The following is a 12,633-nucleotide window of genomic DNA, read 5'->3' as shown; positions in this document are numbered from 1 at the left end:
CCCGTAATAACGCATCGGGTGCATTTCAAACTTGGTATAGTGCGTTTAGGTAGTCATAGAAGATAAGTTGAATCATATGATACTTGTATACACATCATAGAGGCATACTGGATCATCCGAACTTCAGAATAGTAGTTGAGAAATATGATTGGAATTTGAAATGGTATATTGCTGTGTGCGTTCAAGATGCAAACGGAGCTCAAATGTGCTCCAAACGCGGTAACACAGTGTTGACACCGGGTTACTTGTTAGAAAATCTTACCGCATTTGATATTTGTCAGTTTTCAGTATTATGGGGTTAAGGCCTTCAGATCTACACTCATAACAAAGCATCCTGCACGTTCAAAACTTGATGTAGTGTGTTTTAGTAGACATAGATGATAAATTCAACCATATATCATATAACTTAAAGTTGTTCTCGATCATCCAAACCATTCTGAAGCTAAAATATACGATTTTCATTTGTAATTTGTAATGTCACAAAATATCGGCTACACGTCAAACTCACTATAACGCGTTGTGGCACTCATAGAAGATCAGTTGATTCACGTGATAATTGAATATACATCATAGATGCTTCCCGGATTATCCAAACTGTTCAGAAAATGAGAAATATGGTTTGCATGTGTACTGGTCTATCAATAGAAGTGCACAAATATCAGATTTTTTTCATTTGATTTATACATGTAATGCTAGTAATGGGAGACTAATTTGTCAGGGATATCTATCTACAACCCGTAGCAAATCATCGAATCAGGCTCGTGCACAAAAAAGACGGCAAGGGACGGGTTTCTCGTAGCTTTTGTAAAGGCGAAGTGGCACTTAGTTCATGGAATTTTGGAAATGAGAGGGGTTTAAGGACAAGGTATTTGGAGTACATAGCTCAAAATTTCTAGAGCACCGTTTTCTAGAACCGTTGAATGGATTTGAATGAAAATGCATCACGCTAATTGTTCAGTGGTTGTCAACAGCGTGATGCATTTTCATCCAAATCCGTTCAACGGTTCTAAAAAACGGTGCTCTAGAAGTTTTGAGAAATGTACTCCAAATACCTTGTCCTTAACCCCCTAAACTCCCCCCTTGGGCACGAGCTTGCATCGGCTGCATTTAAAACTTAGTGTAAAGTATTGCAGTAGACATATTAGTTGAATTCAATCATAATTCTTGTATGTTGGAGCTGTTCTAGATCATCCAAACCATGCAGATGATGGGATCAGTTAAAATTGGTAATGACTTTTAAAAATAGAGCAAACGTATCAGATTTAAAAGGTACTAATTTTCATATATGGACTGCAAGTAATATCAAGCTTTGAATTTGCAGACATTCTTCAAATGAACCTCCGAACGAACCCCAAAGTAACAGTTATACGCATAGAATAACATGAATCACTGTGCTTCATTTTTTTCTTTGTTCACGAGATCATTTACACTAGGCTAGGAAAAAATGCGAAAGTGTTTTTCAACTTCAAACCTCATTTTCGTTCATTTGACATTAACCAATCTATGTTTCAACGTTCCATGATCTATAATAGGCTAGTTTTCTGAAAAGTTAATTAAAAAATTTCCCATTTTGGTCACTAACCTTTACAGGGCGGCGCCGGAAGATGAAGACAACCAGAATTTTCAAACCGCAGAAAATCACACAGGTCGCTAAATTTCGCATCTGATAAAACAAAATTTTTGATTTTCTCTACAATATCATCAAATATATGTACTTATTTCATCTGGTATGTGAAACTACATGGCTCTGGATCAGTGTGGTCTGGTTGTTCATCGAATTTGAGCTAATTTTGTTACTGTTATAGTCATTTTGTTTAATGACCATTGGGCGCGCAGTTTATTGATATCCGCTTATTAGGCCTACATTATCACATGTTAAACATCAAATATGTTCATTTTAATTTTTCAGTGCTAGAATATAGACATTGACTGATACACTGTCATGAAAAAATAGTCATATATATCCCATATTTAGCGTGTAATAGTGGCTTGAACTTTTCGCATTTTTTCCTGCCGCACCCTGTAGATCTGAAGGCCTTAACCACATAATACTGAAAGCTGACCTCAGATATCTTTGATGCTCTGGAAGCTTCTCTCCCATGGCTTGCAATATGTGTATGAATCAAATGGGCAAACTCTGATGTGTGTGCACTTCTGTTGACATTCCATTTCAAATTCCAGCCATATTTCTCAACTTCAGACTAGTTCGGATGATCCAGGATGCCTCTATGATGTGTATACAAGTATCATATGATTCAACTGATCTGCTATGACTATCAAAACGCATTATACCAAGTTTGAAATGCACCCGATGCGTTACTGCGGGTGTAAATATAGAGGCCTTAACTCCAGAATGATTTGGATGCAGTTAGTCTTTCACACTCTGATTTACATGTATGGATCTGATTGTTATGTATGTTTCAATTATTTTTAGAGTTGATTAAAGTCAGTCTTCGGGTTTCAGCCGTTATACGAAGGATACACAATACCATGCTAGAATTCATATACTGGTGATATACCTATTGTTGTATTATAAGCTTTTGTAGTTAATCCCTATAAAACCCTCTGAACGAAATACACAAATCAGTTGTGATCTAACCCTCAGCGAAACAAGTGTTTTTTATTATACGTAAGAAGACATCTCAACTGTCGACGAGAAAAAATTTGAATATACGCAATAGTGAGTCTTGTATAGGGTATTGTGTGACTAGAAACAATAGTGAATACGGGTTGTTCGCTGCAGTAGGCTGTTTCTATTGCACCGGCGAAAGTGAAACGGGTGATTGTGGTACGCAGATCACTTGAAGATTTTTATTCTGCTGGGCTGGAAGAGAAAAATTGTGGTACAAAAAGTGCATGAAAATTAGGGAGATCGGTATAAAAGTGATTTTTCAAAGGAAATTTGAATATTGCGAAGAAGAAAGTGCTGGTTTGCTGTTGCTGTAGGAGAGTGTTGCTAGTTGCTGTTGCTGTTGGGGTCGGTAGTGCTGTGTGTTGCTTGGCAGATTGTACCCTGTACGGTTGCGCTGTTGGAGCGTCGTCAGGAGATAAAATAAGTAAAAAGTGTTCGGTTGCGCAAGTAGTGCGGCGTCGTAAAGGATACCCGAAATTGAAAAAAAAACGACGGTGAAAAGCAAGTAGCATTGGGAAGAAATCGTGGATAAGTGATCAAAAGGCTTCGTGAAGATTGGGAAAAAGGAGTAGCAGTGAGAAGCGATCGCGCTAAAGGAAAAAGGTAATTTTGAGAAGTGTGACCAACAGTCTACGCTACCAAGGGCCTGGTGCCAAATTTCCAAGGCCGCCATTGGAATTCGAAGGACTTACAAAACGTTGGAGCAATAAAGGTACGTGTTTTTTTTTTGTTACTTTCCTTTTGTTATTGTTGTACTGACTATTGTGCACCCTACGATTGTTTTATTAGGTGCAGTGCAAAATGGCTTTAATTGGTGCTGATGACCCTTATGTGCCTGGCACATCTTTCTCAAACTATGTCGAAATGGTGGAATATTTTTTTTCGTCTAACAACATTGAAGTGGAACGTAGAAAAGATATTTTTATTAGTTTGGCTGGTATTACAGTATTTGAGGAATTGAAGTTGTTATATCCAGCTACAGATTTGAGAACCTCCCAACTAACAATCGCCAGCCGCAAACAAGCATGCATGCTGAATTGTTGCTTTATAATAGTAATTGTAGCTGAACTAAAATTATGCTGTACACATTACTGTACAAATGCTTTTTCAATTGAAAAAGTAGCCAATGTTCTGCTTTTCGTATTGATATTAACAATGATAATTTAAAACACTTTTCCAGCGTTTAATAAGATTTTTATGGCCGAGGACCTGGGATCGAATCCCACTCCCGACAAAACTCGCAAAATGTGAGTTCTTCCTTCGGAAGGGAAGTAAAGTGTGGGTCCCGAGATGAACTAGCCTAGGGCTAAAAATCTCGTTAATACAGATAAAAAAAAAAAAAAGATTTTTATTCGACTCGCAGTAATTCCTTTACAACATAGTTCAACAAGACTTTTTTCTGCTTCTTGTTAAGTTCATGTAAAAATTAGGACATGTATCTGTATAATGTGTTTTTTACAAGTCAAATAAGCGCTTTCGTTTCATCATATTTCGACTCAGAGTACATGATGAAAATCACGTGTTTGTTACCGAACAACAGCTGAATTAATCTGTTGTTCAGTCGTTAACCATAATGTTGTGCTAATTCACCACTGCTGTATAGGAGTCAGAGTCTGATCATTATTAAACCACGGGAAGTTTATGTTTTGATTTGAGCGCTGCAATTCATCATCTCTAGGATGGCGCAGATAGGAAGGCATGCGGCTGGCAATCGACGGGTCTCGAGTTCGAATCTGGATTTAGGTAAATTTATGTGTAGTTATTATTTCACAATATTTGTTCACAGCTTTAAGTTCCAATCATAAACTCTCGTGGAAATTGAAAATTTTGCATTTTTTTTATTTTTAATCATTTTTGCTAAAGCTGAATAACAGCTTTACTATATATTTGTAAAACGATTTAAAAACAAACATTTCAGTTGGTACACAGCACTATGCTTTAAAGTTTCTCCAAATTTGTGTGAACAAAACCCGAACAAAGGTTGTGCCTGAAAATTATCCAAATGTTATTCAGCATCATGCTGAATCAATTCGTCGTAAAGGTGCTTGTAAAATGAGTGATTGTTAGTTGGGCTTGTCATGTGTGTGTGTGTGTGTACTCCATCTAACACCCACTGTCCGGCAGTGATATTATGGAAGAAAGCAGCCTGCAATGATGTCGTTTTGATGTCGTTGCAAATTGCTTTAGTCCAGGAGTTAGACAGTGATAGCTCTATTGCAGATCCGGTGACCCATTTCAGAATGGTTGGAGAGACACTCCATTCAGAAGTCACTTTCACTTACAATAAGCCCCGCATGTGTGCACTACCGTTATCAAATGGATAATGATGATACAACCACACTTCCTGTTTTAAAGAAAATGTCTTCAAAACTGGCACGTATCTAGTCAATCATAATAGCATCAATAATAATCAGAACAATCTCACCAAATATGAAGAGGGGTGCCGGTGCAATCATCATTGAACCGTCTATTTCAATTTTCTTCGGTATCCCTCGCTGCACCATGGTCACGCGCATAATTGGTCATCATTACACCACATTTTCGCTCCATACATTTTTAAAATTTTCGTTCACGACATTAAAGCAAATCACATAATATGAACACCGCACTATGTTCACTGGCACAGTATTTTTCTCGATCCCGAACTCACTAACTGGACTATGGAGACTCGCGGACCGACCTTCGATTACAGAGTGGATGGGCAACGGCAGCGGCAGACACTGGGAGACCAACACACGCGGGTTTGAACAGGGTTTTCGGATTACGGTTTAGAGATACGACGTGCACGATGTTCACTGGGTTACAGGTTGAAAAAGACTGACTTGTATTCAGAGATGGGGGTTTGGTTTTATAGGGTACAGGTTTCAAGTATTAGTGCATAGGCTTAAATTAGTGTTAGGCTAATACATAGCGTGGTATATAATCAATTATACAAAAGAATATAGATTATCGATCAAAAAAAACGATCAAATCTGACTATACATGTCAATGGTTGCTCCTCCGTGATTGATCTGAGCTGGTAGCAATTGCACTGAGATCCAAATGAATAAGGGCTGGGACACTCCACTTATTCTCAAAGTGCAATTTTAGCAGCTCATGCATTTTGGATCAATAACGGCGCCGGCCAAGTCCTTATAGTCAGTTGGGAAGGGAAAGGAATGTTAGAGTGTACTGGTTGTTGTTACTAGAGACCGAGAGCACTCTGCGTCCCCACATCCAGCACGGACTGGGGTATTTGTTAGACGGAAAGGATGGGAGATCTGGGAGTCACCGTTGGGTCGGTGATGCGATCCATGGATAGGGATTTATTTATAGTGTTCGTAAGGTGATAGATTGTGTGGTGAATAAGGTGAATAAGGTCAAGCGGCACAGCACGCTTTGGTTGCATAACTTGTAGGCATACACTGTGCTGTGAATGGAAGTTGGAAGGGAGAGAAACGACTTTTTTTCAATTCGTTTCTGGTTCTAGCGATGGCTATGAACATATGAATATACATGAGTTGTATATGTAGTGAAGAGAGAGAGAGAGAAAGTGGATAGAAAGATACAAAGTAGGATGAAAGGGACGGGCCTGGGATTGAACCCATGACCTTCTGCATACGAATCAGAAGCGGTAGCCACTAGACCACCAAGCCCGTCAATACAAAAGAATATAGATTATCAAGGCCAAAGTGGCTTTCTAATTTGAAAGGCACATGATTTTACCGTTAGTTTACGGACAATACAATGCTTAAGCTATGATACCGTAGAATGGAGTCATTTTGAACTATTTGATATTCAACATCCCGGCCGCCAAAATGAATTCATTCCTCCTCGTCTGGCGCCGGACGGCTCACTACGCTCAACGGAGCGGTTGCAAGCTCTGCGTCTATTTCCACAGGTAGCAGACACAGCTTACTTACTGCCCTCTGTGTTACTCCAGCGGCTGTCCTTACCGAGACAACTCTTACGAGCCCGTCCTTGCCCGGATGAACTTCGACGATCCTCCCGATGGCCCACTTCTGCGGAGGCAAGTTCTCGTCCTGAAGTAAGACGATAGTGTTCTTGACCAAGTTCGCTGAAATCTCCGTCCAGCGGTAGCGATTTTGTAGGTTGCTGAGGTAGTCTCTGCTCCATCGCCTCCAGAAGTGCTGGGACAAGTTCTGAACTCGCTGCCAGCGCGACAGCTGTTTCTCCGATACGTTTCCAAGGTCTGGCTCCGGTATGGCATTGAGTGGTCTGCCAACCAGAAAGTGTCCTGGAGTCAGGGGTTCCAGGTCTTGCGGATCCTCTGACATCGGTGATATGGGGCGGGAATTCAACGTCGCTTCTATCTGAATCAGTACAGTGCGGAGTTCTGTTTCAGTGAGCAACGCGTTCCCCACAACACGTCGAAGATGAAACTTCATTGACTTCACCGCAGCTTCCCAAATGCCACCCATTGACGGCGATCTGGGCGGTATGAAGTGGAATTCTATTCCTCCGTCGGTGCACTCCTTTGTCACGGCGTCCTTGTGCGCTTGGGATAGAAACAGTCTACGTAGTTCTCCCAGCTCTCGCTGCGCACCAACGAAGTTACGACCGTTGTCGCAGTAGATGTGATGTGGTTTTCCTCGCCTGCCGACAAAGCGACGAAGACTGGCGACGAACCCTTCGGTAGTAAGATCAGGTACTAAGTCGAGATGTACCGCCTTGATCCCTAGACACACGTAGACTGCGACATACACCTTGATCGAAGCCGCCTTGCGACTCGAGTGGCGCACGTAGAGAGGTCCAGCAAAATCAACGCCAACGTTGTCAAATGGGAAGGATCGGTTGACCCTCACTGGTGGCAGATCTCCCATCATTTGCTCGAGCAACCGAGGACGAGCTCTAGCACAGGTGACGCACTGATGAACGACGGATCGAGCGAGATTCCGCCCATTGAGTGGCCAAAACCGTTGACGGAGCGACGAAAGTAGAAGAGTCGGACCACCATGGAGAGTCCTTGCGTGTTCCGAAGCGGCGATCAGCCACGTCAGGTGATGTTTAGCAGGGAGTACGATAGGATGTTTTTCGTCAACAGAGAGCGCAAAATGATGGAGCCGGCCGCCGACTCTAATAACGCCCTGGACAAGCGACGGCTTCAGGAACCGCAACTTTGACTTCTTGCCAACGGGAAGCCCCTGCTCGAGCTGAGCGATCTCCGGACCAAAATGTTCCTCTTGCACACGACGAACGAGACCGACGAGCGCGTAATCGATTTCCGTGGACGACAACGGACCGGTAGCGCGATCAGTCACTTCGCGACGAGTATTTTCACGGAACCGATGCCCCCACGCACAAACTCTTAGCAGGCGACCGAGCTGCGAATATCGGTCGATAATGTCTTCACTCTCTGCTATTATCGGTAACGCGAAGGTTTTACGAGGTTCTAGTTCTTCACTTTGTTCGATATTCACCACGTATTTGTCCGGCCACGGTAACGTAGACAGCCTGAGCCATCTTGGCCCATGCCACCAGAAAGTGCACTCAGTCAAATCCCGAAGATTGACGCCTCGTGATATCATATCCGCTGGGTTATCTTCCGAAGGCACGTGGTTCCAGACGGCAGACGATGTGATCTCCTGTATCTCCGCCACTCTATTCGCCACAAAGGTTTTCCATGTTGATGGTGGTGCCGCTAGCCAGCTCAACACCACGGTGGAGTCCGTCCACAGGTAGACGGGTACGGAAAGAGATGTGCTTTTACTCACCAACTCGAGCAAGTGTGCTAGCAAGAGCGCAGCGGAAAGCTCCAACCGCGGAACCGATTTACTGTTAATGGGCGCAACACGAGATTTGGCTATCAAGAGTTCAACGGTGCACTTGTTGTTCTCATCCACTGACCGGAGGTAGATGCACGCACCGTAGGCTAGCTCCGACGCGTCGCTGAACCCGTGTAACTCAAGCCGGTGGTAGGGGTACTTCACTACTGCGCGGGAAACCTTGAAGTCCCGGATGAAGGGTATGCTGTCCTGGAATTCCTGCCAATCTTTTCGGAAACTTTCTGGCAACGGCGCGTCCCAGTCGAGGTGTTGCTTCCACAGCGACTGCATCAATATCTTCGCTCGAACAATCGCAGGCCCAAGCAACCCAAGAGGGTCGAACAAACTGCTCATTTGAGATAGAACTGTTCGTTTTGTCAGCGGTGCATTTTCCTTCAGTTTGGGCAACTTGAACGCGAGTTTATCGTTTGCCGGTTCCCAAAGCAGCCCAAGAGCAGATATTGGGTTGTTTTCATCGAGCTCCAACAATGTACGCGTTTCCCTCAACTCTTCCGGAATGACGTCAAGGACCGCCTGACAGTTCGATGACCACTGCCGAAGTGGAAATCCTCCTGCGCGAAGCAACTCGATCATTTGACTGACAATTGTGATCAGCTCCGTTTCATCGCTGCAGCCACTTAGAAGGTTGTCCATGTAGAAATCCTTCCTTGCAATTGGTGCCGCAAGCGGGAAATTCTCCTCCTCGTCTTCAGACAGCTGCTTCAGCACCCGTGTCGCCAGAAAGGGAGAATTATTCAGTCCGTATGTTACAGTCGCTAGTTGATAGGCCTTCAGAGGATGTTCCGAGTCGAAGCGAAACCAGATTCTCGAAAGCGGTTGATCTTCGAGGTGGACTAGGATCTGCCTGAACATCTTTTCAATGTCGGCAGCGATTACGAAACGGTGCATACGGAAGCGAACAACTATCTCCACCAAGGCATCTTGAATCGTTGGACCGGCAAGCAGGACGTCGTTTAGGGATATGCCGGAACTTGACTTACAAGAACCGTCGAAGACCGTGCGCAGTTTGGTGGTGGCACTGTCCATCTTCAACACTCCGTGGTGGGGGAGAAAAAACTGCGGACGTTGGCCGAGCTCTTGGGAAGAAACCTCTCGCATGTGTCCCATGTCCAGGTACTGCTGGATGAAGTTGTGGTAGAGTACCTTCTTTTCTGGATTCGCTTGCAATGACCTTTCTAACGAATAGAAGCGCTTCGCTGCTTGGCCTTGGTTATCCTTTAACTGAAGCAAGAGCTCTTCACGTTTCGGGAGTTTCACAACATACCTTCCGTCCTCGTTGCGTGCTGTATTATCGACGAAATGCTGTTCGCAGTACTTTTCTTCAGGGGACCAAGGTTTGGTCTCACGAACGGTTTCCAGCTCCCAAAACTTCTGGAGAAGTTCCTCGATCCGGGCGGTGTGGGTGGTAAAACAAGCACGAGGATCAGCATGGTCATGATCAGCAACTGGACACGCTCCGGATACAATCCACCCGAGGACTGTGTTTTGTAGAGACGGCAGCTTCTCACCTAGTTGAATCCGACCATACCGTAGTATGTCGAAGAAGTATTCCGCACCCAGAATGATGTCCACCTTTTGCGAAACGAAGAAAGCAGGATCCGCCAAAGTTACACGCGGGGGAATCGGCCATTCTTGGATGCTAATGGTTGAGACAGGCAACTTGACGGCGAGCGACGGCAACACCAGGAACTGCGGTTCGACGGAAAAGGCGGATGTGAGAGACGATAACTTCGCGGAGACCATCTGATTCGACTAGATAGTTGCTTGACCGATACCGGAAATTACCACGGGACTTGGAGCATTGGTTCGAGAAAGATGCAACTCCTGACATAGTGCACTCGTCATGAAATTGCTTTGCGAACCAGAATCTAGTAGACACCTGGCTAGCACCTTGCGTCCATGGTTTCCCTCGATCTCGACTAATGCAGTTGGTAGGATCACGGTGTTTGGGACCTTCACCGTATCGCAAGTCATCATGGCTACATTCAGGTCCGTGTACGCAAACGGCGGTTGCGACTGGGCAGACAGGGTTGACGACGAGGATGAACGGGAATCCTGCAGGCTGGGTGCCTTCGGTGCTTGTGGCGGACTAGACGGCTGCGCCACCATGGCAACTGGTCGAGAGGGTGGACTGCCAGGCGAAGTTGGTAGTGCAAAGTTCGCTCCATGTAGCAAAGTATGGTGCTTCTTGGAACATCGGTTACAGCTTTTCCACGGACAAGCTTTAGCGAAGTGGTCAACCTTTCGGAGGCAGTTCAAGCAGAGCTTAAGGTTTTTTTGCAAACTCCAGCCTTTGGTTCTCGGAGAGCTTGTTGAAATCCGGACACTGATACAGGAAATGATCTTGGTGACACTTCGCACATTTTCGAGGAGATTTAGGAATGGACGAGACAGGTGGCGAACTGACATGAACGGCGGACCTTACCGGCTTGGGCTTCGCATCCCGATCTCTGAATGGACCTACTGACTGCAGCACCCTCGCATAATTCTGCAAATAGTTTACCATCCTCACGTACGACGGCAAGTCATCCTCATCATCGTCTTCATCGCCTTCAGCCGTGCCTCCTAGAACGGCGGCCACGTTGTCGGAATCAAGACGGACGCAATGGTTTTCCCATTCCCTCAAGGTGTTTGGATGTAAGCGAATGGAAAGCTGGAAAACTAACAGAGAGCTCCAGGCAAGCGTATCCTCCCCCAACCGCTTCAATACTGCCAAATGCTGCTCGAAACGATCGACAAGATTGAGTAATTCCTCTGCTGACTCCCTCCTCATTGCCGGGGTATCAAACAAAGCTTGAATGTGGCAACGAACCAGCTGACGCTTATTCTCGTACCGCAATTTTAGTGCTCTCCACGCATCGCGATATCCGTCCTGACTGACCGGAACGGAATTCACAATCCGCGACGCGTCACCCTGAACGAGACCATTCAGGTATTGAAACTTCTCATAGTCACTGATCTCTGTACGGCAACCGATAGCGGAATCGAAAGCATCGCGAAAAACGCACCAGTCTTCTAGCCGCCCGCTGAAGCGCGGTAGACTTAACTCAGGGTACCGAATGTTAGTCACTGTTCGTGGGGCTTGAGGGGGTGGCGGAGTAGGGTTTCCCCTTTGCAGCTTCAAAGCAATGGCGCGCATTACACAGTACGATTTGTCAAAATTAAGTCGTTCAGTCTTGTACGAATCATCCCCGTGAACAGTCTCTAACTCGCAAACCACACGACGGTATTCCTGTGCAATTTGCTCTAACCTTTCAGACCACGCATCGACCGAATCACTTAACACTTCTCCTCCATCAGCGAAGATGGTTTTCAGTTGCTCGAAAGCGTCAAGCAAATGTTTTTTGGTTCCCCGCAGAAGCACGGGGTTAGACTCGGGATCTGTTTTCGGGGGCATTTTAACGTGATACGACACGGAACGAATACGAACGAATAGCTCCTTCCCGGGTCAACGCGCGGGTTGACTCTACCGAACCGGGGCGAGCGACGAAAATGGACGAAACGCGAAGAGCCAACCGATAGGCTTTCGCGATGTCGTGTGCAAAGAATAGGAAAAAAGCGGGGTACTTACGCAACCGATGTGCTTGCTGCTCTTCTCCTCGTGGCCGCTCTCGCTGGATGAAGCGGCGCAGCAAGTTGAATGCCAGCAAGAGGGGAAATTCTCTGCTGTACTCGCTGCAGTGCCGGTGCTGACGGTCGTCACACCAACACAACGATCTCGGGAACTTTCACAGGTTCATACCAGTATCTTCAAAATCGTCCACTAACACGTGTTCACTTAGTAGTTCCGGTTTTCTTGTGAAGACCGACCGGGTTTCTGGATCATCCCACAGATCCAGCGAAGTGATTTTGGTCTTCAACAAGCGAAAAAATTCTACCACGGCACAAACACTTCAAAGTTCTTCTGCTGACGATTCAGCCACGCCGACGACAACGGCACGAATTAGCGACAACACAGATATTCGACTTGCAGTCTCACCGTTTGCAATTACCGTTGGCGCGTAGAGGCTCTGGTTGGCTTGTAGTGATCGTACCGGTGTCTGGTTCATCCGACAGAACCAGAGAGAAATTTTGACCACTAACAAGCGAGTAAAATGCCACTACGCGCGAGTACACTGATAGGCGGTGCTGCTGACCCGTACAGCCACGCCGACGTCACTTTTACCGAAATGTTGTCGCTATTTCACTAGTCTTCTTCGCGAACGCGTGGTTGGT

The 12,633-nt window shown here is 45.2% G+C and overlaps 2 protein-coding genes across 2 annotated transcripts; both read right to left on the bottom strand.

Moving 5' to 3' along the window:
* Window positions 1-6,435: 6,435 nt before the first annotated feature.
* On the bottom strand, window positions 6,436-10,161 carry LOC134286816 (uncharacterized). Its single transcript, XM_062848496.1, has one exon. It carries the CDS (start codon window positions 10,159-10,161, stop codon window positions 6,436-6,438), a length of 3,726 nt encoding a protein of 1,241 aa, XP_062704480.1.
* A 523-nt stretch (window positions 10,162-10,684) lies between these two features.
* LOC115260775 (uncharacterized) lies at window positions 10,685-11,815 on the bottom strand. Its single transcript, XM_062848495.1, has one exon. It carries the CDS (start codon window positions 11,813-11,815, stop codon window positions 10,685-10,687), a length of 1,131 nt encoding a protein of 376 aa, XP_062704479.1.
* Window positions 11,816-12,633: the final 818 nt, after the last annotated feature.

This window comes from Aedes albopictus, chromosome 2 (genome assembly GCF_035046485.1).
Source record: "Aedes albopictus strain Foshan chromosome 2, AalbF5, whole genome shotgun sequence".
Taxonomy (NCBI): domain Eukaryota; kingdom Metazoa; phylum Arthropoda; class Insecta; order Diptera; family Culicidae; genus Aedes; species Aedes albopictus.
Note: the sequence above shows the minus strand (reverse complement) of the source record. Positions and strands in the feature narration are given on the sequence as shown.

Excerpts from the sequence above, each read along its gene's own strand:
- LOC134286816 (XM_062848496.1), bottom strand. The coding sequence starts at position 10,161 with ATGGTCTCCGCGAAGTTATCGTCTCTCACATCCGCCTTTTCCGTCGAA.
- LOC115260775 (XM_062848495.1), bottom strand. The coding sequence starts at position 11,815 with ATGCCCCCGAAAACAGATCCCGAGTCTAACCCCGTGCTTCTGCGGGGA.